General features: G+C 49.9%; 2 protein-coding genes across 5 annotated transcripts in view; both read left to right on the top strand.

The window, feature by feature from the left end:
- The window catches only part of LOC135921113 (uncharacterized), a 203,144-nt gene extending 201,668 nt beyond the window's left edge, over positions 1–1,476 (top strand). For both annotated transcript variants that reach the window (XM_065455436.1, XM_065455435.1), the window contains exon 9: positions 1,241–1,476. In XM_065455436.1, coding sequence (XP_065311508.1) covers positions 1,241–1,381 — 141 coding nt within the window. In that variant the 3' untranslated portion in view covers positions 1,382–1,476. The remainder of the gene's footprint in view (positions 1–1,240) is intronic.
- Positions 1,477–3,875: 2,399 nt separating this feature from the next.
- LOC135921112 (uncharacterized) overlaps positions 3,876–27,285 on the top strand; it is a 424,568-nt gene continuing 401,158 nt past the window's right edge. The window contains exon 1 of one of the 3 annotated variants that reach the window (XM_065455430.2): positions 3,876–4,123. In XM_065455430.2, coding sequence (XP_065311502.2) covers positions 3,898–4,123 — 226 coding nt within the window. In that variant the 5' untranslated portion in view covers positions 3,876–3,897. Of the gene's footprint in view, positions 4,132–27,285 lie in introns of all 3 variants that reach the window. The other 2 variants (XM_065455434.2, XM_065455433.2) reach the window with 2 other exon arrangements.

The following is a 27,285-nucleotide window of genomic DNA, read 5'->3' as shown; positions in this document are numbered from 1 at the left end:
AGGGACACCATACAAAGGACACTATAAACGGTGTCTTAAACCGGCGCACTTCAAGTACTGCACTAGTGCATGAATTGTTTTTCGAGCCAGTGACAGGTGTGGCCACGGTCCGAGTATCTTTGACTCGGTGAACGGTCTCGTGTCCAGACGGTATAAAGTTGCCCGCAGAGACAGGCGTTGGACATCGTAGCAAGGGCAGGTGCACAATAGGTGTTCGATTGTTTCCTCGCAACCACAGGAGTCGCACATCGGGCTCTCGGCCATTCCCATATGGCAGGAGTATGCGTTCGTGAACGCCCCTCCCAGCCACAAGTGGCACAGCAAGGTTGTTTCGCCGCGGGAAAGGCTAGATGGTAGTTGTAGCCGTAGCGCGGGGTCCAGTTTGCGTAATCTGCAATTGAAGGCACTTGAAATCCAGAGATCGTGTGACTTCTTGCGTGCAAGTAGCCGAAGTTCCCTGGCAGCGTCCGACCTCGACAAAGCTGTTGGACGCGTCTTGGTATCTTCGTGGGCACACCGGGCAGCCTTGTCAGCTAGGCTGTTACCGACGATGCCACAGTGAGCAGCAATCCATTGATATATAATGTGGGGTCCTCTTTGCAGAGCTTGGTGGTGCACTTACCTGATGTCAGATATCATCTGCTCGTAAGTTCTGTGATGTAACGCTGATGTAACACTTCTAGAGCTTGATCTAGTAAGCCTACATACCCAAGTTAGTGGACGGTTTGGTAGCCCTCGCCATAGCCCAATTGCCAATGAAACGCACGCGTAATGCGGAGGTTCCCACCGGTGACAGGTTGTTTCTTTTTCACTTTTCCCCTTTCCCTTTATTATTTTCTACATTTCAATTTCAACTACAGCTAATTTCCCTGATGCTTTCCTTCGCTTCGTTGTCTGTTGGCTGTATATGGTTACAATTAACAAAATCGAGGCCCTGCTTTCGCCGTCTTCTCTAGCATATGTGTGGGGCACACAAGATGTAAACATACGTATACATATGTGCTACTGTACCTTCATTGACCAAATTCAACGGAGACAACATGCCTTACCTCGCAACTTATATTGCTTCAGAGGCCACTTCAATTGAACTTAATAAATTTGTCTGCGAGTATCACTCCTTTGCGGCCACGCTACCAACAACCAAGTGCCAACAAGAATATATTGGGCCAGTGAGCCGAACGCTGTGCACATACCGAAAGAATGCAGCAAGGCAATGCTTTTTTCCTGCTCATCTCCACAGGTATCAGCATGGGTGGAAGAAACAGGTCGCCAGGTGCTGGAGGCCATGCAAACAGCGTTCGCGGCGTTCGAGAACCAGGTGCAGGTCATCACTAAGAATGTCGAGCTCTTCAGCGCCCAGATCAGGAAGATCCTCGAGTGAAGCCGAGCTGCCTGCATCCCGTTTTGGCGTCCACTCACACGGTGTCATTCTGGCGTCGTCGTTCCTTTGTGAAAATAAACGTGGCTCCTTCTTTCGCTTTGCAAGGTCACTTACACATGAGCACACGTTCTCACGAAAATATCGAGATTTTGATCATGCGGAACGAAGATCAAAATCTCGATTATATCTCAGTCCACGATAGAGGGAGGGGGTTCGAGTACCCTCGCGAATTATGACGAACTCTACATACAAATGCAAAGGTGCATAACGGTAATGGGCATAATATGCATAAATTGCATAAGGTAGTGGGAACATAAAGTGTATTTCACATTATTTTCGGCCTTTACACAGAAGAAAAGATATGTAGATATCTATACCGCAGTCTCGAAGTAAGGGAGGGGTTTCGAGTCCCCCGAGGTTCTTTATGCAAACGATTGCGAATAAATCCTGGTGTTACAAAAGGGCGCTCATACGTTTTTCAGATGTTGAATGCAAGAAATGTTGACTTGCCGAAATAGCTGCTAGTTGCTTAGAGTAAGGTTGGAACTAACAGAAGTGTTTTATTCCTCACAGGCTGTCTCTATTGCCTAATTATAGGAACGGAAAAACGAAATCTCTCCCGAAGGAAACTTGTATTGTGAGGACTGATCTAAAATGGTGTAAACGATGTCCACATACATGTGCCATAGGCAGGAGGGATTTCAAGGCCACTAGTGGTTCTGGGAAATAGTCATGAAGCTTTACTACTTTACTCGAGGTCATATGAGCCAAAAGCTTTTTAAAGCGGAGCTTGCGTCTTTTGGCAATGGTTTTCGTGTGCTGGCTGCTGCCGCCTTGACACAACTACTTGGATCACCGGGTTCGTGCACAGGTCATGTATCCATCAGAATGAGCTTGGCCCATTGCATATGTGTAACTTGGCGTGTGGCACTGAGGACGTCAACTTTATAGCCAATCCCCAAGAATAGCACTACATAGGTTCCCGACAACTAGCAGTACAAGAAGCAATAACTTGGCAACAGAAAATTTAAGAAATCAGCTGAGGAAAAGTCGGCACGAAAAGCAGTCGACTGTGGAGGACGAAGTGAAGTAAACGAAGTGGAAACACACCGTTCGTTACGTGAGGAGCGTAGAGCTAGAAAGAAGTACGGTTTTGTATTGAAGTTTTGCATTGTTGCAAAACTGTGTATTTTTGTATTGTCAAAAACACGCGGCAGCTCCGCGCTGCCCATGTCTTGTGGTCATAGGGGGCAGGGTGCTTTTCAAGCTGCACTTGGAGCTTTTCTTTCCTGTCTCCCCCAATCTGTTGGAAATAAAGATATATTCAATTCAATATTGAAGTGAAGTCAGTAGAGAAAATTAAAGGAGGGTTCTTGGCCGATCCCCCTACGGTTGGTATAATCCAGTTGTACAGTGAAACAACAATTATGTTGTAGGCTGCATAGAAGTAGTGAGGTTCGTAACAGGAGCAGCTCAATGTAGCCAAACAAGTCAGGTGAACAAAATGGGACTTGAGCGAGGTGCCTTGAGCTACATCCAAGTGAAAAAGGATAAGTAGATGCATATCAATAAACACAGAATGCGTACGATCCGCGACGTGTATATCCACGATCCGCCATTTTAATAAAGAAAGAATAGCACATCAGCTATAGTTCGAACCACCGTTTTTAAAAAGATCAATTCCTAAAATATAAACACGTTAGTTCGCACCGGCCGGGTACTGCGATTCTGGATGAATTGTGGGAATTTGTTGTTGTTACCTGGACAAGAATAACGGTGTATTACAACAATTATAATGGTATATTTAAAATACTTTTATACAAAAGTAAGAAAGAAATATTTTGACAGCGTATGAAAAAATGTTACTAGATTGCAAATGTAAATAGGTTGTCAGTAAAGTAAATAGAAAGTTGGTAGGAGTTATTGTTAATAGACATCTTTGTAAGGGTGACTTCGTATATCTTAAAATAAAAAGCCAGGGCGGCAAAGGAGTTGAAATATTTCTCTAAATCTTATTCTTCTGATCATGTTCGTATCTTTGTTATTTGCATTTTCAATTAAAGTTTGTCGCGATTCTACCTGTTTTGTGCAATCCTCGTGATTGCTGAACCTTTTTATGTTATTTCTATCTTTCAGGTCTTTATTGCAGCGTCAAACTGCTGAGGGATATCAACGAACAACCCATCCAAGGCTCTTTTCTTATACCATGGCCATCATTCAAGAGCCATTTAAATGAAGCAAGGGACAAAGTTCAGAGCAACAACTTTATTTGCAGGCACCACCCAATTCCTGGCCTATGCCTTGCCGTGGACCCACTACATACACATGAGGATCATCATCGCCTGTCCACCTCATTGTGCAAAACTGTGGTGTATCAACCACGGCAACACTGCCCCGCGAAGCCGGTGCAGAATCCTGGCGGCGCATAAGCGACGAGACAACACCATCGAGCATTCGGTTGCCCAGGCGACGTGCGCTCCGGCCCGGCATGTCTCTTCGCGCCAAAAGAGGTCGGGATGGCGCTTGCGTTGGCCAGCGCGCTGCGCTCGTGGATGCCCAGCCGTGCCAAGGGACTCGCGATGGACATATTGGCCCACGCGCTGACAGAGCTCAACAGCGGCCGGCTGCCGGCGTTCTGCTCAAAATTCAAGGTGTCCTTCAGCGCGGGCTCGGCCGACGACGCCGGCGACGCCTCCAGGCCTCAGCTGGACGACTCGCGCCGGGACCCCTGCGTCGTCATCGGTGAGCTGGTCTGTCAACAGCCCGCCCTTTTTTGCCACTTTTTCGGCAGTATTTGCTGCCTTGGTGCCCGGTGCAGGCCGAGCGAAAACCTTCAAAATGGGGCCTTGTTGGTGTGGCCGGTGCATCATTGTGTCGCGATTTAACTTTCCCGCTTGAGGATCCCTTTGCCCGCCACTTCGACGTGCGTACTGACACGGTGTGTGTTGTCGCCGTAGGTCCCTGCAACGTCTGTTGCATGCGCAAGTGAGTGTTCTTTTTCGCGAGCCAGTCTAAAAGATACAGCTCCCTTCTCGTGTTTCTAGCAGCGTTGCGTTTAGAATATTGGCAGCACGCCGTTGCAATAGTTCATTAGTCGCAAGCTCTGCAGACTCTTCGTGCCCACTGTGTAAGCAGTCTTTTCTACTAAGCAATGTGTGTCCCGACTTCGGCTGTCATCAATGGGGTGGTTTAAATACTATGGTAGAAAAGCCCGCTACCTTGTGTGTACAGTGTGCTGTGCTCCCTACAGCTTCGTACATCGCAGTGCTATCGCACACCGACGGCTGTGCGCAGTACCGAAAGAAATAGCCAACGATTAGCACGCCACGTGCGCAGGTATTTTTTTCTTTTAAATGTTAAGCATTCCTTGGCGAGCATTTGCCACTTTGGCAGTATCTATCTATCTGGCCGCCTACGTCTTGGTTCTCTCATGATCGTTTCATTACCTTGCTATAAGCAAACTAACATACTATAGTATGAGTGTATGACGAACATAAATGATAGGCCATGGCATGAATGTCATCATATGCGTGTCCTGTAGGTCATGGAACAGCCGCCTACGTCTTGGTGCTCTCATGGTCGCTTAGGTAACTTGGTAGGCTCCGGGCACACAGCGTCGCATAACATCGATTCCCACAGGGCATGAGATCTGCCAGCTGTTTTTAAACAGCAGAGCTGTTAAAACATTTGTTCCGCCGTGGAGCGCTACCAGAAAACTCAGCGCAGCTGACGTCGCCTCATGTTGCCTAGAAACAACCTGCGAGAGCACCGAGTTACGTAACCTCCTCGCAACCCACGCGCGTAGGGCGAAGTAGTGACGTCACTGGCAATTAAAAGCTCGGACCGGCACGGCGGCACACCTCTCGCCTTCTCTACTCCATGTGTACGTGCTGCTGCCACGGGAAGACCGAAGAAAGTCCGGACGGCCGAAGAAGCGGCTTACCAGGAAGAGCGCCGTACTACCAAATGAGAAGCGATGCGTCGTCGCCAAGCTGATCCAGAACACCGTGCCGAAGCTGCGGCTGAGAAGAGATGACGCCAAGTGGAGGATCCCGAGTTTCAGTCCAGAGTCAGCATGCGAATGCTCGATGTCGCCAAGAAAGTTATCGCGGCCTGCGACTGCTCGAAAACTCTCAGCGTTAAGCCCGCCGAGACGTGGGGAGTGCAGACGGCCGATTCCAGTACAAATTTCTGGGCATATAGTTTGGGCGCAGCTGTCACGCCTGTGACCTAGAAAAAAACTTGGCGCACGGCTCAGCGGGGCTCGATGGACGAAGGAGAGCCGATTCTGCCCATCGCGCAGAGGCCGCCGCCGACAAACGCCGTCTCCGAGCCGAGGGAACCGAGTTTCGGGCCAGAGACAACACAAGGAACGCTGCCGACTGAATGCTCGGCGTCGCCTGGGAATGGGTTCCGGGGCTGGCGCGTCAAGTAGAACTTCCAACGTCAAGCCCGCAAATCCATGGGAGCTGCGAACTGCCACTTCCAGCGCGAATTTCTAGACATATAGTTCATGCACAGCTGCCGCGTCTGTGACCGCCTCTGATTCGACGCGAATCTCTCCACGGTGAGCTCGGGATGGAGCTTTCAACAGAAGAGCTCTGCCTTGCAAGTGCTTCGCGAAACCTTCCTCTGTGGCACCCACTACGATCAGGACAACGGTTGGACATTGAGGACGAGGGCCGGAACAACGATGATAACTGGTAGTGAAGCACTGTACATAATGAATTATTATGCACACACTGTGGCTTGTATGCGTGCGACTTGCTGAGGCTTGTGTGACCTACCGGCCTGGCCTTCTATGACCTCGCAGATACTTGGCGAAATTTAGCAAATCTTGGGGACACTTAGTATGAGCATAGTTAAGCCATGTATATTCTCGTGAGTCTTAGTAAAACCTTGCAACGCTTACCATAAACCTACTCGAGCCATGTATAACCTCGAAAAACCTAGCAATACTTATCAAACCACTAGTGCGAACGGCCCAATTTTTTTGCTTTAGTTAGGAGGATACTTTCGCAACTTAAGCTGGAACAAATCAAAGCTAACAGCTTCCACGCTGCAGCTGCAGTCATTATACTGAGGCAGTTAAACGTTTTTCGATATATTGAGATATACACGTTCACGTTATGTGTTCATAATGATTTCCACTGCATGAGAAGAAATTGGATTTGTCGCGTGGTGTTGATGACGTCTTTGATTTCCCTACCGGAACCATACAGTCATTTCTATTCTACGAAAATCCCCCCGTGGGGCCCATTCGTCGATTTGACAACGGTGAGGGTATCACCACGATAAATAGATTGGCGTGGCTCAGACGCCTAACGTAACACTAGAAGTACGGAACATAGTTTTATAATAAGTTAGAACAACAAAGCTTCGTGGCATTTAACGCAGCTGCCTTTATTATATCCAGCGCGGATAAAGTCAAGTTCTCAGCACGAGTCGAGTATAAGCGCAGACGATGACATGCAATTTAGACGAGACGCGCGAACCCGAGCCTTGCGCGAGTCGATGGCACCATCTCGTTAGGCGCCCTTGCAAACGCACAATTCACACACGCCAACCTTTAGGTAGCCGTCGAATTGTTTTAAAAGATATGTGGAATGAACTTTACATGCCGTCCATACGTACGAGACAGGTGCAGACGCCTACTTTTTGAATTTTCTTCTCAGTATTTTCGGCCTTATATATATATATATATATATATATATATATATATATATATATATATATATAGATTACTATTAAACACGTTGTTTGAGCAAACATTTTCAAACATTCTTAAAGTTGCCTGTGGCAAATAGCACAATTCTAGTTCATGATGGGGTCTTTTCGAAGCGACGGACACTACTTGCATAACAAATTTAGATGCATAACCGATGAATTAACGAAAATTCACTAATTATCTTTTAACTCATTATCTTATGGCCGATATTATAATTTACAAATTCTAGCCGTGGAGTTCGCAAGGCGGATCCACTTGTAATTAATTATGAGGATTACACGAGTTTGGCGAGAATAATTTCCGAACTTTGCAAAAAAATGCATTGGCGTTCCAGTTAATATTCTGCCTGAATGCATGAAATGACGCTTTGTTCGTAAAATAACTGTACACTGTGCAGACTACAAAATAAACAATAAAAGCACTTCTTAAGAAGTTACTAGAAGATGAAGACCGCCAATGTTGAGCTTTGCAGCACAGTATCGAGAACTTTCTCTTTGCGTATAATATGACGCCGCACACTTTCACGGGGAAAACGCTCGCTGGACTATTTTTGCAACGCGAACTGATGACAAGGCTTTTATTGCTTCAGCCAAATGTTAGGAGTGAACTGATAGACAAAGCGGAGCTCTACCGTGAAAGTGTCCGCATGTAAGCGCTTGGTTTGTCGCGATCATTTCCTGCCGGTGATTGTGTTTGGTGGTCTCGGTGCGAGTTGAAATAATGAAATGCTTGCTCTGAAAAGCGACACGAGCTAAATCGCCACGTACGTATTTAGTCGTTGTCGGGAAGATCGTGTGGCACGTGCATGCTGATCATTTGCGGAGTTCGTGCTTTATTCCAAACGGTCAGTCAGCTGAACCTAGTATAAAATTGATGTTTCCGTGCACTTCGGAAGCGTTCGAGCCAAGTTCCGCGGAACCATCGGATGCCCGGACGACACAGCAACAGGTAGCATCTTGATCGCTGAGGTTAGAGCCACAGAATCTCATGCAATCGTTACTAACTCTGGCGCTAGTGTCCAAGGGAGCTGCAAGCGGGGTGGTTCACTCAGCAAAGTGGTTAACGCATGGAATTGTATAAACTTCGTCCTTCTGGCTTCAAACAGCTCCGGACCTTGTAAATTATTCTTTTAAACAAAGTATACTGTGTTCATTTGAAAGAAAGTACGGCAGCATTCGAGCGCAAGAGGTCGCGCACAAAAGCCCGTTAGTGAAACCATCACACCACACTCACCTGCCTCGATAAGCGGCGGCCCTTATAACTCTTGCTTGGGCTAGTTGGTTCATGTTTGAACATGTAAAGATCAGGGCGCAAAGTACAGGACAGAAAAGAAACACAAATGACAGGACCAACGACACTCACAACTAAGCTTATTTCTGCAATTGCAAGCCTGCCTTATGGAGGTCAACCAAACCGAAGCACACAGGAAACATTAGAAGTGAAACACAGCAATCCTTCGACCACTCAGGAATCATCTCTAGCACAATAGATGAAAACAGCAAACAAGAACTACAGGTGGAGCACCACCGGAAGCAATTCATCGAGCACAGTTATTACCAAGCCAACGGGGAGGAAAACGAAAGATAACAAGTACCAACTACGCTTCAATAGCAAACTATCCAACACAACACCATACAAACGCCTAAGGACCAGTCAGTGATATAGTGTCCTAGTCTCATATAGTCTCATATAGTGTCCATTTACAGATATGCTGATCATTTCTTGGTTATATTGGAGGATGTCCCTGGGCCCGAATTAGATTCTACCGTTGAGAGAATCATGACTGTCTAGTCGAACCACAGCCACGGTCTCAGGTTTACCAAGGAAGTTCCGAACAGTGGTCAGCTCCAGTTTTTGGACACCAGGCTCGTGCTTCCAAAGGAGGGCATCTGTTGGATGTACAATCCAGCAGATCTATGTCCAACAGATGCCTTCAGATGCCGTAATATGCGCAGCGATGAAGGGAGCTTCATTGTAGAGTATTGCAGAGACTGCCCTAATTGCCGCCCTCAGTTCGAAAAAACTAAATTTTTGAAGTTTGGAAAAGACAAGTTTGAGAGGAAGATTGTGGAAGTCTATTTCGTCAAAAAAGATGTAAACAAATGCGTCAGCAGGCCGTCCATTGTGCTTAGTGACAAGGAGCACTTTTTTAGAAGGCTTCGTTTAGGCCTCATGTCAGAGTGATTTCATTTGCTTTTTCCGTCTGTCTTCCTTTTATATATTTAGTTTCTGTTTTTTGACGATCAAGTTTCTCTTACAGGTTTTGTCGCCTTTTTTCGTTTTGACGCAGGCGCTGTTCTTTAGACCGTTTATCGTTCAACTGTTCTGTCACATGGTTAATTTTTGGTGCGGTCAGAAGCTTTATTAATTTATCGGTGAGTAACATTAGAGATTTTCATTTTCACAGAGCCGCTGTTTTTTAGACGCCCTTTCTTCATATTTTTCCGTGTTATTCGTTGGTCATTATTCTCATAGTCATTCGGTTTTTATCCCTGACTGGTCCTTTGGCTCTTGAATGGTGTGATGTGTTCGATAGTTTGTTAGTAAAGCGTAGTTCGTACTTCTTACCTATCGTTTTTCTCCCCGTTGGCTTGGTAATGACTGCGCTCGATGAATTGCTTCCTGTGATGCAGCGGTGGCGTAGAGGTAGAGCATCCGCCTTGCGTGCAAAAGGACCGTGGTTCGAATCCCGGTGCCGCGCAATTTTCCACCGGATTAAAAAAATCCGCGCGTTGACAAAATTGCACAAACAGGCATGGAGTGCGGCCTGATACCGGTGACCAGAACCGGTAACGCACTCCCTCACCAGAGCAGGATTGGCCACTCTGGTGCAGTACTTGGCCACAACTTCCCATATCAACACAACAATCAAACCCCGGCCCTCAGTCACCAGCAGCTGCGAAGCAACTGACCACGGCGCCGGTTAGACCTGCGACGCAGCACTGGGTGCTCAGAATTCCTGGATCCGGACAGGCTGCAATCCCGAGGCTGCGGTTTGGGCCAGTGTAGCGCGACAGCAGCTTTTCGGAAAGGCCCAAACGTCGAATGGGGAACCTGAGAAGCACCAGAGAACCCGGAGTAAATTGTACGTCGCGATGGTGGCAATCATAGAGCCGTCTCTGATGCTCCTGCGAGGCCTCGAGACGGGTGTGGGCGAGACGGGAGCGCGCGTGGTCGGCGTGAGCGATCGCGTCGCGGGCGTATTCAGTGGCTGAACGTGTGGCCGAGGGCAACAAAGTGTCTAAGGGCAACGCGGGTTCTCGGCCGTATAGGAGATAGAATTGTGAATAGCCGGCAGTGTCATGACGCAATCAATTATACGCGAACGTCACATATGGTAAGTGAAGATCCCAGTCGTGGTGGTCGGTCGCGACGTACCTGGATAGCATGACGGTGATGGTCCGGTTGAGGCGCTCCGAGAGGCCGTTGGTCTGTGGGTGGTAGGACGTGCTGAACTTGTGCTTAGTCGAGCAGGAGCGAAGGATGTCCTCGACGACTGCCGACAGAAAGCTGCGGCCAAGGTCAGTGAGTAATTGGCGCGGAGCACCGTGTACCAAATGATGTCATAGAGCAGAAAGTCAGCAACGTCAGTAGCACAACTTGTCGGGAGGGCTCTGGTGATTGCGTACCGCGTAGCATAATCAGTAACAACGCTGACCCATTTATTTCCGGAGCCCGAGAGAGGAAGTGGTCCAAGAAGATCCAGACCAACACGGAAAAATGGTTCCGGTGGGATGTCGGTCGGCTGGAGACACCCAGCTGGAGGTGTGGAGGGCTTCTTTAGGCGCTGACAGGGCTCACAAGCGGCAACGTAGCGCCGCAACGGACCGGGAGAGACCCGGCCGAAAAATCGACGGCGTATACGGTCGTATGTGCGCGAGACGCCCAAGTGTCCAGCCAAGGGAGCGTCGTGAAGTTGTTGGAGGACAGTCGAACGCAGGTGTGATGGAATTACGAGCAGAAGGTCATGGCCGTGTGGATCGAGAGTGCGGCGGTATAGTGTCGCCTCCTTAAGGAGAAACATCCGGAGAGAGGCGTCGCCAGGCGTTGACTCAGGATGGTCAATGAGGGCTCGTAATGAAGGATCGTGGCGTTGCTCGTTGCCGATTTCAAGCAACTGGGACACAGAGAAAACGCACGCGATGGTGTCCGCATCAGCCGGGTCGTCGACGGGGTAGCGGGACAAACAATCGGCATCCTGATACAAGCGTCCCATCTTGTATACCACGGAGAAGGTACATTCTTGCAGGCGTAACGGCCAGCGAGCAAGTCGTCCCGCGGGGTCCTTAAGCGAGGATAGCCAACAGAGCGCGTGGTGATCAATGATAACACAGAAGGGGCGTATATGTACAAGTATGGACGAAACTTGGCAACAGCCCACACAAGAACGAGGCACTCGCGCTCTGTGATTGAATAATTGCGCTCGGCGAGTGATAGAAGTAGGCTGGCATAGGCTATAACGCGATCATGTCCACGCTGGCGTTGTGCTAACACTGATCCTATGCCGTGACCACTGGCAGCAGTTCGAACTTCCGCTGAGGCAGAAGGTTCAAAATGGGCCAGAATTGGAGGCTTGGTAAGGAGAGTAGTGAGCTGCGAAAAAGATGCGGCATGGTTAGGTCCCCAAGAAAATAGGGCGGCTTTCTTCAAGAGGTCGGTAAGGGGACGGGTGATGGGCGCAAAATCCTTCACAAAGCGTCGGAAATAAGAGCACAGCCCAACGAAACTACGAACGTCCTTGGTAGGCTTCGGAACAGGAAAGTTCGTAACGGCGTGAATTTTGTCCGGATAGGGTCGCACGCCTCTGGCGTCCACGAGGTGTCCAAGGACGGTGATTTGGCGGCGAGCGAAGGGACATTTTGACGAGTTCAAGTGGAACCCGGCGCGGCGGAACACGTCAAGAATAGCCGAAAGACGGTCTAGATGCGTGTCAAATGTGGGTGACTAAACGATGTTGTACAGATCGAACAAACAGGTGGGCCACTTGAACCCCTGAAGCAAAGAGTACATCATTCGTTCGAAGGTGGCGGGCGCGTTGCACAGACCGAAAGGCATCACCTTGAACTGATAAAGGCCATCAGGGGGTAATAAATGCCATCTTCTCTCGGTCCATGTCGTCCACGGATATCTGCCAGTAGCCGGACCGTAAGTCGATAGAAGAAAAATAGGTGGCACCGTACAGGCAGTCGAGAGCGTCATGAATACGTGGCACAGAGTACACGTCCTTTTTTGTGATCTTATTCAGGTGGCGATAATCTACACAAAAAACCCCACGTGCCATCCTTCGTTATGACAAGAACGATGGGAGAAGCCCAGCAACTACAAGAAGGCTCGATAACGTCCTTTGCAATCGTCTTTTTGACTTCCTGTTGGATGACAGCTCGTTCGGACGCAGAAACACGATATGGACGTCGGTGAATAGGGTTCGCATCGCCAGCGTTGATGCGATGGGTCACGACGGGCGTTTGACCTAAGCGTCGACTGTCAAAGTCTAAAATGTCGCGATAGCCTTCAAGAATGCGGCAAAGAGCTTCAGGCAAGTCAAGGCGAATCGAGCCGGCCAAACAGTCAATGAGGGCAGAATGATTGGCAAGGAAATCCAGACCGAGAATGAGTTCGTGAGGGCAATGCTCGATGACGGTGAAGAGAACGACGGTTTGTCTCTCAGCAATGGTGAGGCGGGCAGAGCACGTGCCAACAATAGTGACAGTCCCTCCGTCGTTCAGGTAGCTTCACCTCCAGAAGCTGCACTGTCTAGTTTTCCGGTCGGGGGTGCGGCGAGTAGGTCGGAGAAGGAGCACGGCGTGACGGGGGCGAACGAGATTGACGACGGGGGCGAGAAGGCGAGCGGGTGTAGCGGGGTCGTGTCAAAGGTGTCGCAGGGTTAGATGATGGAGCGGGCATAGAAGGGGCGAAGGGAAAGGACGCGCTAGAGGGGCGAGGGTGGTAATCAGGAGAATAGCACACCGGAGAAGTCCAGCGGCGGCGGCAGTGGCGAGCGACATGTCCTATGCGTGGGCAGTTAAACAGATCGGCTTGTCGTCCATGGTTCGCCATTCGGAGGGGTTGCGCTGTCCATAAGAGGAGTAAGAAGGGCGCGGCGTAGAAGTGCGTGGAGAATGAGGTTCCGAGCTTAAGGAACGAATGGATTGCAGCCCGACATTGGACAACTCTTGACGGACGGCGGCCTGGACCAAGGAGATTGTCACCGGAGAATGACCAGGTGACGGGAATGAAGGGGCCGCCGGTTGTGCCGCTTCGACCTCACGACGAATGATGCGAGTCAAGTTGTCACATCGCGACGGCTGGCGGAAGAGGTCGTCATAGAATGACGTAGCAGCTGTGTTGGGAAGTCGCGTGATGTGCTGGGATAGCCGGCGGCTTTTAGCATGCTCAAGATGGCGGCACTCCTTGACGATCGTGTCGATGCTGGTGACGTTCGTAAACACCAGTAAATTGAAGGTGTCGTCAGCAATGCCTTTGACGACGTGATTAACCTTATCGTCCTCAGACATGTTCGGGTCAGCCTTGGCACAAAGGGCCAAGAGGTCGAGAATGTAGGACACGTAGGACTCGGTCGACGTCTGTACACGTGTGGCAAGGGCTTTTTTGGCATTGACTTGACGACCGAAGGGATTGCCAAAAAGGTCGCGGAGCTTTTCTTTGAAGAGATCCTAGCCCGAGATCTCTTCTTCGTGAGTCTGGAACCATGCAAGTGGAGCTCCGTCGAGGTAAAGAAGAACGTTCGCAAGCATAATAGTCGAATCCCACCTGTGACTGGTGCTAACACGTTCGTATAAGTGGAGCCAGTCATCAACATCAGGACTGCCGACTTCGTTGAAAACACCAGGATATAAAGGGGGGGAGACGGTGACGTAGGTCGGGGCTGCAGGCGGAGATGGATGCGTAAAGGAAGCGCCGCCAGCAGGAGTCGAAGTTGCATTGTCGCCGTTGCGACTGCTGCGAAGCTCCATGACGGTACGGGGAACTCCAGCTCCACCAAATGAATGTTACGTGTAGCTGCTGTACAAGTCTATTTACATTATATTTACACATAGACCAACGGTGGCAAAGATGGCGACGCTATATCAAGCGGGGCCACGTCGTCGTCTTTCTCCTCAGTGCAGCCACACTCTGGCGAGTGTTCCATATATATATATATATGTATATATATATATATATATATATATATATATATATATATATATATATATATATATATATATATATATATATATATATAGTGTACTGTAGGTTATCAGCGCCGGCATGGTGAAGTGTGGCAGAAGTAAACAACAAAATAGTACTGGGCACTCGATCGCTGTCCACCTGGGAGTGCGCTGTTTTACTGGTCTTCTGTCAGGCGGCCTGCGGGCTTAAAAGAACATCCCGCGGCATTTGGTACTGGGTGCCCGTCATCACGGCCCTGAAACCTTGTGTTATCCCCTGCCTCCACAATGACCGGTGATGCCGGCGCCTCGCAAGCCGCCCCCACGGCTGTAATGTGTTCTGATGAGGTTCGTCAGCGTGACCATGCGATCTCAGTGACACCGCCGATCACGAACTGGAGAACTGACTTGAAGAGTGCGAACGCGTTAGCGCGTACAAGTGGGGTGACCGCACCAAGTTAACCAACGTCATCCTTGGCTTGGATTGGCCGATGTGGCCAATCTGTGGTTGAGAAACCATTAAGCTGATTTTACAACCTGTTCACATTTCACAGAGACACTCACTTCTTTCTTCGGTCGTCCCGCTGAGTGCAGAATCTGCGCTCAACACCTTTTGCATGATCGAGCTCAAGAAACGGTGAAACTTTCACGAGCTGCACTGAGGACGTCACCGACCTCTATAAGTGCGTGAATGCGTCCATGATTCAAGCAGATAAGATAAGGTTTTACCAGAACAGGTAAAGCACTTCCTCACCAGAGCAGGATTGGCCATCCTGGTGCAGAACTTGGCCACAACCTCCTATATGAATACAACAATCAACCCACGGCCCTCCGTCCACAGCAGCTGCGAAGCAACTGTCCACGGCGGCCGTCAGACCTGTGACGACGCAGAGGGTGCTAAGAATCTCTGGATCCGGACAGGCTGCCATTGAAATATGAACCTGAAAACGCTTAACGCTTGAACGTTACCTAGTGAGGCAAGTCTAGCAGTGCTATTGGAGGAATTAGCGGGCATTAAGTGGGATATAGTAGGGCTCAGTGAGGTGAGGACAAATGACGCATATACAGTGCTCAAATCTGGTGTGTCGTGTGCTACCAGGGCTTAGCGGAGAGGCGAGAACTAGGAGAGGATTCCTGATTATTAAGGATATAGCTGATAAGATACAGCAAATCTATAGCATGCACGAGAGGGTGGCAGGTCTTGTCGTCAAGCTTAATGAGATACAAATTGATGGTCGTACAGGCCTACGCGCCTACATTCAGACATGATGACCAGGAAGTCGAAAGCTCCTATGAAGACATGGCATTGGCGAAGTCAAAACAAAATACACTATACTGATGGGCGACTTCAATGCCAGGGTGGGCAAGAAGCAGGCTGGAGACAAAGTCAGTGGGGTAATATCGCATAGGTTATAGGAATAGTAGGGGAAGTTATTAGTAGAGTTTGAAGAACGGAATAATTTAGGGGTAATGAATACTTTCTTCCTCAAGCAGGATAACCGAAAGTGGGCGTGAAGGAGCCAAAATGGCGGGACTAGAAATGAAATAGACCTCATACTCTATGCTAACCCGGGCATCTTATTAGGTGTGGCAGTGTTCGGCAAGGTGCGCTGCAGTGACCATAGGATGGTGAGATCTCGAAATAGCCAAGATTTGAGGAGGAAGCGGAAGAAACTGGTACATAAGAAGCCGATCAATGAGTTAGTGGTCAGAGGGAAAATAGAGGAATTCCGGATCAAGCTACAGAACAGGCATTCAGCTTTAACTTAGGAAGAGGACCTTAGTGTTGAAGCAATAAACGACAATCTTATAGGCATTATTAAGCAGTCTGCAATAGAAGTCGGTGGCAACTCCGTTAGACAGGATACCAGTAAGCTATCGCACGAGGCGAAAGATCTGATCAAGAAATGCCAATGTATGAAAGCCTGTAACCCTACAGCTAGAATAGAACTGGCAGAACTTTCTAAGTTAATCAACAAGCATAAGACAGCTGACATAAGGAAGTATAATATGGATAGAATTGAACATGCTATCAGAAACGGAGGAAACTAAAAAGCAGTGAAGAAGAAACCAGGAATAGGCAAGAATCAGATGTATGCGTTAAGAGACAAAGCCGGCAATATCATTCGTAATATGGATGAGATCGTTCAAGTGGCTGAGGAGTTCTATAAAGATATATGCAGTACCAGTGGCACCCACGACGATAATGAACGAGAGAATAGTCTAGAGGAAATTGAAATCCCACAAGTAACGCCGGAAGAAGTAAAGAAAGCCCTGAGAGCTATGCAAAGGGGGAGGCAGCTAGGGACGATCAGGTAACAGCAGATTTGTTGAAGGATGGTGGGCAGATTGTTCTAGAAAAGCTGGCCACCCTGTATACGCAATGGCTCATGTCCTCGAGCGTACCGGAATCTTGGAAGAACGCTAACACAATCCTAATCAATAAGAAAGGGGACGCCAAGTACTTGAAAAACTATAGACCGATCAGCTTACTGTAAGAGCCTACAACGCATTTACTAAGGTAATCGCAAATAGAATGAGGAACACCTTAGACTTCTGTCGAGCGAAGGACCAGGCAGGATTCTGTAAAGGCTACTCAACAAGAGACCATATTCACACTATCAATCAGGTGATAGAGAAATGTCCAGAATGTGACCAACCCTTATAAATAGCTTTCATTGATTACGAGAAAGCGTTTGATTCAGTCGAAACCTCAACATTCATGGAGGCATTGCGGAATCGGGGTGTAGACAGGCCGTATGTAAAAATATTGAAAGATATCTATAGCGGCTCCTTAGCCACCGTAGTCCTCCATAATGAAAGCAACAAAATCCCAATAAAGAAAGGCGTCAGGCAGGGAGAGACGATCTTTCCAATGCTATTGACAGCGTGTTTACAGGAGGTATTCAGAGACCTGGTTGGGAAGAATTGGGTATAAGAGTTAATGGAGAATACCTCAGTAACATGCGATTCGCTGATGATATTGCCTTGTTTAGTAACTCAGGACACCAACTGCAATGCATGCTCACTGACCTGCAGAGGCAAAGCCGAAGGGTGGTCTAAAAATTAATCTGCAGAAAACTAAAGTAATGTTTAACAGTCTCGGAAGAGAACAGCAGTTTACGATAGGTAGTGAGGCACTGGAAGTGGTAAACGAATACACCTACTTAGGACAGGTAGTGACTGCGGATCCGCATCATGAGACTTGAATAATCAGAAGAATAAGAATGGGCTGGGGTGCGTTTGGCAGGCATTCTCAGATCATGAACAGCATATTGCCACTATCCCTCAAGAGAAAAGTATATAACAGCTGTGTCTTACCAGTACTCACGTAGCGGGCAGAAACCTGGAGGCTTACGATAAGGGTTCTACTTAAACTGAGGACAACGCAACGAGATATGGAAAGAAGAATGATAGGTGTAACGTTAAGGGATAAGAAACGAGCAGATTGGGTGAGGGAACAAACGCGAGGTAATGATATCTTAGTTGAAATCACTAAAAAGAAATGGGCATGGGCAGGACATGTAATGAGGGGGGAAGATAACCGATGGTCATTAAGGGTTACAGACTGAATTCCAAGGGAAGGGAAGCGTAGCAGTGGGCGGCAGAAAGACAGACAGACAGACAAAGAACTTTATTAATGGTCCTGAGGAACCGGCGTTAGGGTACCCCCCTTTTCAGGGAGTCCCCGTAGCCGTCGCGGGCCGCACCCACGTCGGGGTCGGAAGATCGTGGTGCTCCGCCCTGTCGCAGGCCCTCTGGACAGCCCGTATTTGCTCTGAGAGGTCGCCGCTCTTAAGGGCTGCCTCCCAGTCGGTTAGAGTGGTTAGCGGTGAGCTGCGTAACGCAGGGCATTGCCAGAGCATATGGGACAAGGAGCAGTACGCCTCCCCACAGTCTGGACAGTGGGGTTCTACGTTAGGCGCGAAGTGACTGAATCTGCCCCTGGAGGGAAATGACCCCGTCTGAAGCATGCGAAACGCCGACGATTGTGGTCTATTAAGTTTAGGGTGTGGTAGCGGAAAGGCCCGCCGAGCAAGTTGATAATGTGTCAAGACTTCGTGGAAGGTGAGAAGCGAATCCCTATACAGCCCTAAGTCGCCGCCCGTGAGTCCACCTGAACCACCGCGGTGTGTAAGACCTCGCGCACAGTCATGGGCCAACTCATTGGCGTTAACAAGCTCAGAGTGTACATTGATTCCCATATGGGCCGGGAACCATTTGATGCTATGAAAACCAGCAGCCCCCTCGCTGCCGAGGATGGCCGCCGCCTCCTTTGAGATCGAGCCGGAGGGGAAAGCTCGGGATGCCGATCTGGAGTCTGTAAAGTTATTGGAACGTAAAGGGTCCTTCAGTGCTATAGCTATAGCAACTTGCTCGGCTACTGTTGAAGAAACCTTCCGCACGGATGCTGAATTAATGAGAGTGCCATTACCGTCAACCGAAACTACGGCATAGTGATCAGAGCACTCGTACTGGGCGGCATCAACGAAACATGCCAGATTCGGAGTGGCAGCAGCCGCTTTTAACAGGGAACGAGCCCTGGCTACCCGGCGCCCTACATTGTATTGAGGGTGGACGTTACGTGGCATGGGATCTACCTTGAACGTATCTCGGACCATGGGTGATAGGGTCACGTTGCGCTCCGTGATTTCCTGGTGACCGCATCCAACGGATTCGAGGATGCGTCTCCCCGCTCGCGATGGTGATAGTCGAATTATTTGAGCCACTCGTTGGGCCTCGATCACCTCTGATAGGGTGTTGTACATGCCTAGTTGCATGAGACGCGCGGTGCTGGTAGTGAGTGGTAAACCCAGCACGCGCTTGATGCTTTTGCGCATGAGGGCGTCGATTTTGGCCTCATCCCCTTTAGACCAGCGCAACGCGGAGGCTACATAATTAACGTGGCTCATCAGAAACGCGTCGTAGAGTCTGAGTAGATTGTTCTCGCTTAAACCCCCTCTGCGGTTCGAGACCCTGAGGATAAGCCGAAGCATATTCTCCGTCTTCGAAGTAATGCGGGCTATAGTCTGTGAGTTGCCCCCGCGAGATTCCAGCAAGAGTCCGAGGACCCTGATGGTATCCACTCTGTGAATTTGTTGTCCGTGCTTCGTATAGAGGGCTATGGGAATTTGATCTAAGGGTGTGAAGCACCTAACCCCCCGTCGGGTGGGCCTATACAATAGAAGTTCGGACTTGGTTGGTGACAGACTCAGGCCCGTGTCTAGTAGGAAGTGTTCTGTGATGTCGAGCGCCTCTTGGAGCGCACTCTCAACTGCAGCGTCAGACCCTCCCAAGCACCACACGGTAATATCATCCGCGTAGAGGGCGTGACCCGTTCCTCTTACTGTGGCCAGTCTGCCCGAGAGGCCCTTCATGGCGATGTTAAACAGTAGGGGAGAGATGACCGCCCCTTGCGGGGTGCCTCTCGCTCCCAATGTAAATTCCTTCGATTTGATTTGCCCTATTTTGACAGTGGCCTTGCGATCCCTGAGGAAGGAGCTAACGTACGCATGGAATCGTGGCCCCAGGCCCAGATCTGAGATGGCGTCTAGTACGAACCGGTGCGAGATGTTATCAAAAGCCTTGGACAAGTCTAGAGCAAGGATGCCCCGAGTGTCTCTAGTGTCGACGTCAATGATTTGCCTCTTTATAAGTAACATGACGTCCTGTGTGGAGAGTGCCAGCCGAAAGCCGACCATGTTGTGAGGGAATAACTCATTATTTTCTATAAGCCTAGATATACGGTTGTGAATGACATGTTCGGCCACCTTACCCACGCAGGACGTGAGCGAGATGGGCCGCATGTTCTCCGGCCCAAGAGGTTTGCCTGGTTTCCGGATGAGCACCACTGAGGCTGTCTTCCAGGAGTCGGGGACTAGGCCCGTTTCCCAAATTTTATTGACCTCCCCGGTGAGCAGCGCAACTGATTGTTCGTCCAAGTTTGGGAGGAGCTTATTGGAGATGCCATCCGGGCCCGGCGCAGAGCGACCGTTGAGCGTTTGCAGCACCTCCCAGATTTCGGATTCCGTGAAGGGGGCGTCGAGCTCCCCCACCGCTCCCCCCCGATAACAAGGATAATCCCTGTCACCGGAGTGGCCCAGCGGAAGATACTTTTCGGCCAACTCTTGCAAGAGGACGTGTTCAAATACGCCCGCCGCCTTTTGATTATGAACTATGCGATCGATGGCTAGTCTCTGATTGCTTTTGGTTTGCGAGTCGTCGAGTAAGTGTTTGAGCAGGTTCCATTTGCCCCCCGTTCTCATCTGCCCATCAACCGAGGAGCACACTTCATTCCATTGTTGTTTGGACAGTTCGATGGAATGAGTTTCAATTGTACTATTGAGCTCCGCAATTTTCTTACGAAGCCGGCGGTGGAGTCTGTGCGTTCTCCAGCGATGCCGGATGGAGTTTTTGGCTTCTAGGAGGTGTGCAAGGCGCGCGTCCATACGATCTACCTTTAGCTCGGTCTTAACCACCTTGGTCGCAGCTTGTACGTCCTTCTGTAGTCTTGTGAACAGACTATCGAGATTATCGTAGTCGGTCTGGTCCGCCTTCCGTATTTTCCGGAAGGCATCCCAATCCGTCACTTTAAATTCCCTGGTAGGGGCTGTGCTACTCGTTAGGGTAATCTCCACAATGAAGTGGTCGCTGCCCAGGTTCTCTTGCAAATTTTGCCATCCTGCTCCGGGGGCGTTCTTGACGAACGCCAGGTCCGGAGTGGTGTCTCGGACTACCGACGTGCCGGTTCGCGTCGGGTATTGAGCATCCGTAATCAATTCCAGTGAGCAGTCAGCAACTGCCTGGACAAGGAGATTGCCCTTGGTGGATTGGCGGGGGTATCCCCAGGCATTGTGGGGGGCATTGAAGTCACCCGCTATCACTATGGGGGCTCCCTTGCTCAGGGCCACCGCCTTTGTCATGATCGTGGCGAATGACTGCCGTTGATCCGACGGCGAGCTGTATATGTTTAAAAGAAAGACACTGCTCTTAAGCCAATTGTTAGGGATAATTTCGACCATAATGATTTCCGCCCTAGTTCTGCCAATTTGTAGTTTGTGTACTTGAAAGGAGCACTTCCGTGCGACCAAGGTTGCTAAACCCCGCTTTCCTTCCTCCCGTATCGATACAACCCGGTATCCCGGGAAGGTGGGCGCGTCATCGAGAGTTTCTTGTAAAAGAATTACGTGCGGTTTGACCGCCTGTGCCGAAACGAATTGCTGCAGCGGAGCTTTGCGCCGTTGGAAACTGGCACAGTTCCACTGCCACACAACCAACTTATTGGGATTGACCGCCATGGTGATTGCCTTGGATTGGCCATTCCACCGTCTTGTTGACGGGGACGGCGCTTGCGGGTAAAGGTGCCCGACGGGGCTCCCTCGAAGGCTGTCTAGCCGTAGCTAACGCGGCCTGTGCACTTTCCAGGGACGCCATCCTTTTAAGGAGGACAGTCACGCTTTCAGCGAGCTGCTGAATAGCCCGCTGCATGCTTTCTAAGTCCTTGTTATTAGACTCGGTCTCCATAGAGTCAGCGTCCCCCTCTGGGGGCGCGGCCCTACGTTTACCCGAGCGCGCCTGTGGCTCCCCTAGGGGGGCACCGGTTGCTTCTCGACTTGCGAGGGGTACGACTTACGGAAAGACTCAAAGTCGGCCCTCATCTGCTGCATTTCTGCTTTGAGTCGAGCGTTCTCTTGCATGAGTTGAGCGACTCTGGGATCAACCTTATGCTCCGGCAATGCTACCTGCGTTACCTTTGAAGCCGGCGTCGTCTGCTTCGACTTGACACGATCGGCCCAGGTTGGCGTTTCCTGGATCCGAACCCGGGAGTTAGAGTGCCCTCGGGAACGAGAGCGCCCTCTGGAGAGGCTGCGTTGTCGACCAGAGGGCGTGACGGAGCGCTCCCTCCTGGGGGCTCCCGCCGCGCTGGAGCCACGTGGCCTGTTCTCCTTGGCCAGCTGTTGCTGCTGGTGCTTGTTGTTGGCGCGCTTACGGCGCCGTCGGCGTCTGCGTACGACGTATGGGACTTGAAAGCGCTGCTTACACGTTTTGTCCGCCGTAAGATGCGGGCCTCCGCAAAGGGCGCACTTCGGCGAACACTGGTGGTCATCGGGTGGTGAGCTTAGTCCGCAGCCCCGGCAATCCTCATTGGTGGGGTTGGGGCGTGCAGCGCAGAAGGCTGACGCCGCACATGACATAGTTAGGCACTTTCATGCCGTCGAAGAGGACAACCACTGTGGTGGTGTTAATTCGTTTGACTTCCAGAGCCTTCGGGTTACGATGGTTGACAATCATGCGCTGGAGTTGGGCCTCGCTGATGTCTGCGTCGACCCCTCGTATGACCCCTTTGCAGGTGTTGTCTGGGGCCGCTATGTATGCGGCTACTTTGTAGAGTCCTTCGCTTATGCGGATTTGCTGGATTCCTGCATAAGCGGCGGCGTTCTTCTTCTCCGGGGTGGATACGACGAGAACGTTTTGAGTGAAATTAGGGCAGATTACGTCGCCCTCAGTTTCCGTGGGGGCTAGTGCAGCCGCCATGGCCAAGGCTTGAGCCAGCTTGATTTGGCTTATCTTCTTGACGTCAAGCCCGCCCCTTGGGCGGACAATTTTTCGTATGTGCTCCCTAGGTAGTCTGGGGAGCCTCGACGAGGCTGCGAGACGTTGCAACACGCCTTGCGGGGCAGCCGTGCGGCAGCCACCCTTCGAGCCCATGTGAGCTCTCTTGCTCGTTGAAACTGGTGTTTCTTGCAGGGCTTTCTTGTGATTGCCCAACGCTGTCGTCCAGCCTGGGCTGTTGGCTTCTTCGGGGGAGATTGCCTCTCCTAACACCATTTCTACTTCAGGCATAATGCCCCTCTTCGTCGCGTTAGGCCTAAGCCTACCCGCGCCTAGCGTCGCCGCGGCGTGGTCTACACAAAAAGTTCCACGGCTTCCGCGCAAAGGCCACTCACCAAAGGAAGTCCTCAGAAGAAACCGTGTCGAATGGCGTGCATTTCCGTGGTAGGTGACACAAAAAGCATACCGAAAATATTTACGAAAGCGGGAGCCGATCTTTCCACGTCCGCACTAGTCGGCGCCTTCCCGGCAGAAAGGTAGGTGGGCGGATGAGATTAAGAAGCTTGCAGGGAAAACATGGCCACAATTAGTGCATCACCGGGGTAGTTGGAGAAGTATGGGAGAGGCCTTTGCCCTGCAGTGGGCGTACCCAGGCTGATGCTGATGATGATCTCTCGTTTATCTCCTCGTTGGCTTGCTAATGACTGTGCTCGATGAATTGCTTCCTGTGGTGCTCCACGTGTGGTTCTTGTTTGCTGATTTGATCTGTTGTGCCAGATATGATTCCTGAGTGGTCAAAGGATTGCTGTTTTTTACTTCTAATGTTTCGTGTGTGCTTCGGTTTGGTTGACCTACATGAGGCAGGCTTGTCGCGGAAGTAAACTTAAATGCTAGTGGCGCCGGTCCTGTCGTGTGTGTTCTGTCCTGTCCTTTGCACCCTGCTCTTTACACATTCAGGCCCTTATAAATTTCTCGCAGACAAGCGAGCGCGTTCAGATGCTTGGCGCGTTTCGATTTGGCCATTTCGACAGGCTGCAACGCTGCAATGAATAGATATTGTGCTCATTAATAGGGTCTTCTGCATTTATGGATGTATAGAGTGCTTTGAAATTTAGGAAAATGAAGGCTGCTAAAGCGTTATAAATCAAGCCACAAGAAAGTCTCAAGCCACAAGCATGAAGATAACACAAATCTGTGTGCTAACCTTCATTCGCGCGGTGTCTGCACAGTCGCAGACCCAGAGTTCACTGTAATAATTATTGTAGGAAACCCTATGGTTACAGTCACTCCTGAAATGGTGGGGCAAGAAATGTATCGACAGCGCACATATGATTCTCGCGCCAAGATGTTGTTATCGCTGCTCCTGTATGTATATTTTAGTCTTGCGTATATGCTAGAGTGTTTCATCCGTACGTATATACGCGCAAAATGTTGGCGAGTTTAGTGTTGCCTTCATGCTGCCAGGAGGTAGCACGGATAATAAAGCTGTTCTGGAAGGACGTCTCCGCGTTAGTTAAACAACCTTCGCGTTCTGACCAATTTCTCTGAAAGAGCGACCAACAATTTTTTAATTACGAGGGTTAGATTAGCTGCAGCTGTCGTATGAACAAGAAAATCGTGTTAAATGTCTTCATGTTATGTCTTCATATTGACAATACGTAGCAATAATGCAAAAATTTGGCTGGGGCTTAGCTAAGGTTGAACCTGGATATCTCGAAGCGGAAAGGTTCGGTGATGCTTATGGTTATGCTTTATGATTTAGCCTATGGTTATGCTTATGGTTTAACTTATGGTTATGCTTTATGATTTAGTCTATGGGTATGCTTACGGCTTAACTTATGGACATGCTTATAGCTTAAGTATGGATATGCTTACGGTTTAGCTTATGGTTATGCTTACGGTTTCACTTATGGGTGTGCTTTGGTTAGCTTATGGTTATGCTATATGTGTGCCTTGCTATACGTGTGCCTATGCAAATTGCTTATCAATGATATATACCATAGGTTATGCACGATTATTAAACTTCTTTATTCATCATTGTTGGGCACATTGTCTTGCGATTTCTGTACAGCCATAAACACAGCTGTCTGTATCGGTAGTATCACTCTCCTCCCATGTTGAATGCGCACGCCTATTCTCTGGCAAGCGGTTATATAGTCGGCCTCCGCGATAAACACGCGCTTGCGGCGAACGTCAAACGATGACGCATGGCGCGTGGCAGTGGCCACCTGTGCCGACTCCGAACTCGCTTACGGAGCCAATTCCGACATACGCCGGCTTGCGCGAAGCGGGGTGTTGAATAGCGTAGTGAGGCTTTTCGCTTCAAACCTAGTGTGATTACCCTTGAACGGGCTCGAATGCGAGTCTCTGCGTCGCTGTCACCCTCTACCTTGCCGTCGCCAAGTTCCGCCTAACATAACTGTCTCGTCCTCCACCAGATAGCGATTAAAGCCCGAAGTGCTTCTGGGTATGTGGAAATGTGTAATGGTTCCAGGACTTACACTTGGAAATGAGGTTCTGTGCTTGAAGTCAGGGGTAGAATCGGGACTCGTTGGCAACCAAAGGTCACAGGGACGCCTCGCATTGGGCGCTCACGGGAAGACTACAAATGAAGCTGTGCAGGGTGATAAGGGCTGGAAAAGTTTTGAAGTGAGGGAAGCTAACAGCAAAAATGATTATGAAGAACAACTGAGGAATATGGAACAAAATAAATGGGCTGGGAGAGTGTTCAGGTAATCGTACAGGAAGAACCTTGATTCGAAGAGGAGAGAAAGAACTGGGAAGCTTACGAGCGAGTATGTCACCGGTATGGTGATTAACGTGGCAAGAAAGAACGTCCACCAGAATGCCGGAGAGGTTGACACAATCTGATTGGTGGCGTAAAGGGAAAAAAAACCTGTTAGGTGTAACTACTTAGGAAAAAATTAAATCAGGAAGGAAACAATTTATGATAACACAAAGGGAAACTCTTTACTTTGCGAAGCGAGTTCAGGGTGCCTTAGAACCCGTACCTATAAAACGAGATATAAGAAGGAAGAAGAAACATGTGCTTGCTGAGGTAAAGCTGGGGAAACGATAGAGTACGCTTTATTATAATCAGTGGGCATGGAAGCGTAATGAAGATAACTGACTAACGTTTCTACTTGTTCGTTATGCAGTGTATCGGCATGTTCCTGGACTACGGTGGGGTGCATGCTACGCCTTTCTTCAGCGCCAGCATCACACCTGCGTATGCGTCTCAAGATTCCAACGGTGGAGCGCCGCTGACACCTGTGGCTATCAACGGATCCGCTACGGCCGGCAGTGGCGCTCCGTACTGCTTCCTTGGACAGCACAGGGCAGCTGCAGTGACGTCGTCAGACTGCAAGGCGGAGCACTTAAAAGCCAGCTTCCTGGCCTTCCTCTTCAGTGGGCATGGAAGCACAATGAAGATGCGGGAGTCACGTTTCTTTTTCTTCGTTGTGCAGTGTATCGCCATGTTCCTGGACTTCGGTGGGATGCATTCTATGCCCTTCTTCGGCGCCAACATCAAACCTGCGTATGCGTCTCAAGATTCCAGCGGTGGAGCGCCGCTGACACCTGTGGCTATCAACGGATCCGCTACGGCCGGCAGTGGCGCTCCGTACTGCTTCCTTGAGTAGCACAGGGCAGCTGCAGTGACGTCGTCAGACTGCACGGCGGAGCATTTAAAAGCCAGCTTCCTGGCCTTCCTCTTCAGTGGGCATGGAAGCACAATGAAGATGCGGGAGTCACGTTTCATTTTCTTCGTTGTGCAGTGTATATCTATGTTCCTGGACTTCGGCGGGATGCATGCTACGCTCTTCTTCAGCGCCAGCATCACACCTGCGTATGCGTCTCAAGATTCCAACGGTGGAGCGCCGCTGACACCTGTGGCTATCAACGGATCCGCTACAGTCGGCAGTGGTGCTCCGTACCATTGCTTGGGCAGCACACGGCAGCTGCAGTGACGTCGTCAGACTGCACGGTGTACCACATAAAAGCCAGCTTCCTGGCTTTCCCCTTCAGTGAGCATGGAAGCACAATGAAGATGTGCGAAACTCGTTTCTTTTTGTTCGTTGTGCAGTGTATCGGCATGTTCCTGGACTGCCGTGGGATGCATGCTACGCCCTCCTTCAGCACCAGCGTCACACCTGCGCATGCGCATAAAGATGCCAGCGGTGGAGCGCCGCTTGCACCTGTGGCTATCAACCGATCCGCTACGGCCGGCAGTGGCGCTCCGTACTGCTTCCTTGGGCACCACAGGGCAGCTGCAGTGACGTCGTCAGACTGTACGGCGAAGCACTTAAAAGCCAGCTTCCTGGCCTTCCCCTTCAGTGGGCATGGAAGCACAATGAAGATGCGCAACTCACGTTTCATCTTGTTCATTTTGCAGGCTGGTAACTTTTCCGTACTGCCCAGAAAATGTTACAAATCAGATGACCCTTTTGCAATTG

Source organism: Dermacentor albipictus, chromosome 2 (genome assembly GCF_038994185.2).
Source record: "Dermacentor albipictus isolate Rhodes 1998 colony chromosome 2, USDA_Dalb.pri_finalv2, whole genome shotgun sequence".
Lineage (NCBI taxonomy): Eukaryota > Metazoa > Arthropoda > Arachnida > Ixodida > Ixodidae > Dermacentor > Dermacentor albipictus.
The sequence above is the reverse complement of the archived record's forward strand: the minus strand, read 5'-3'. Positions and strand labels throughout refer to the sequence as shown.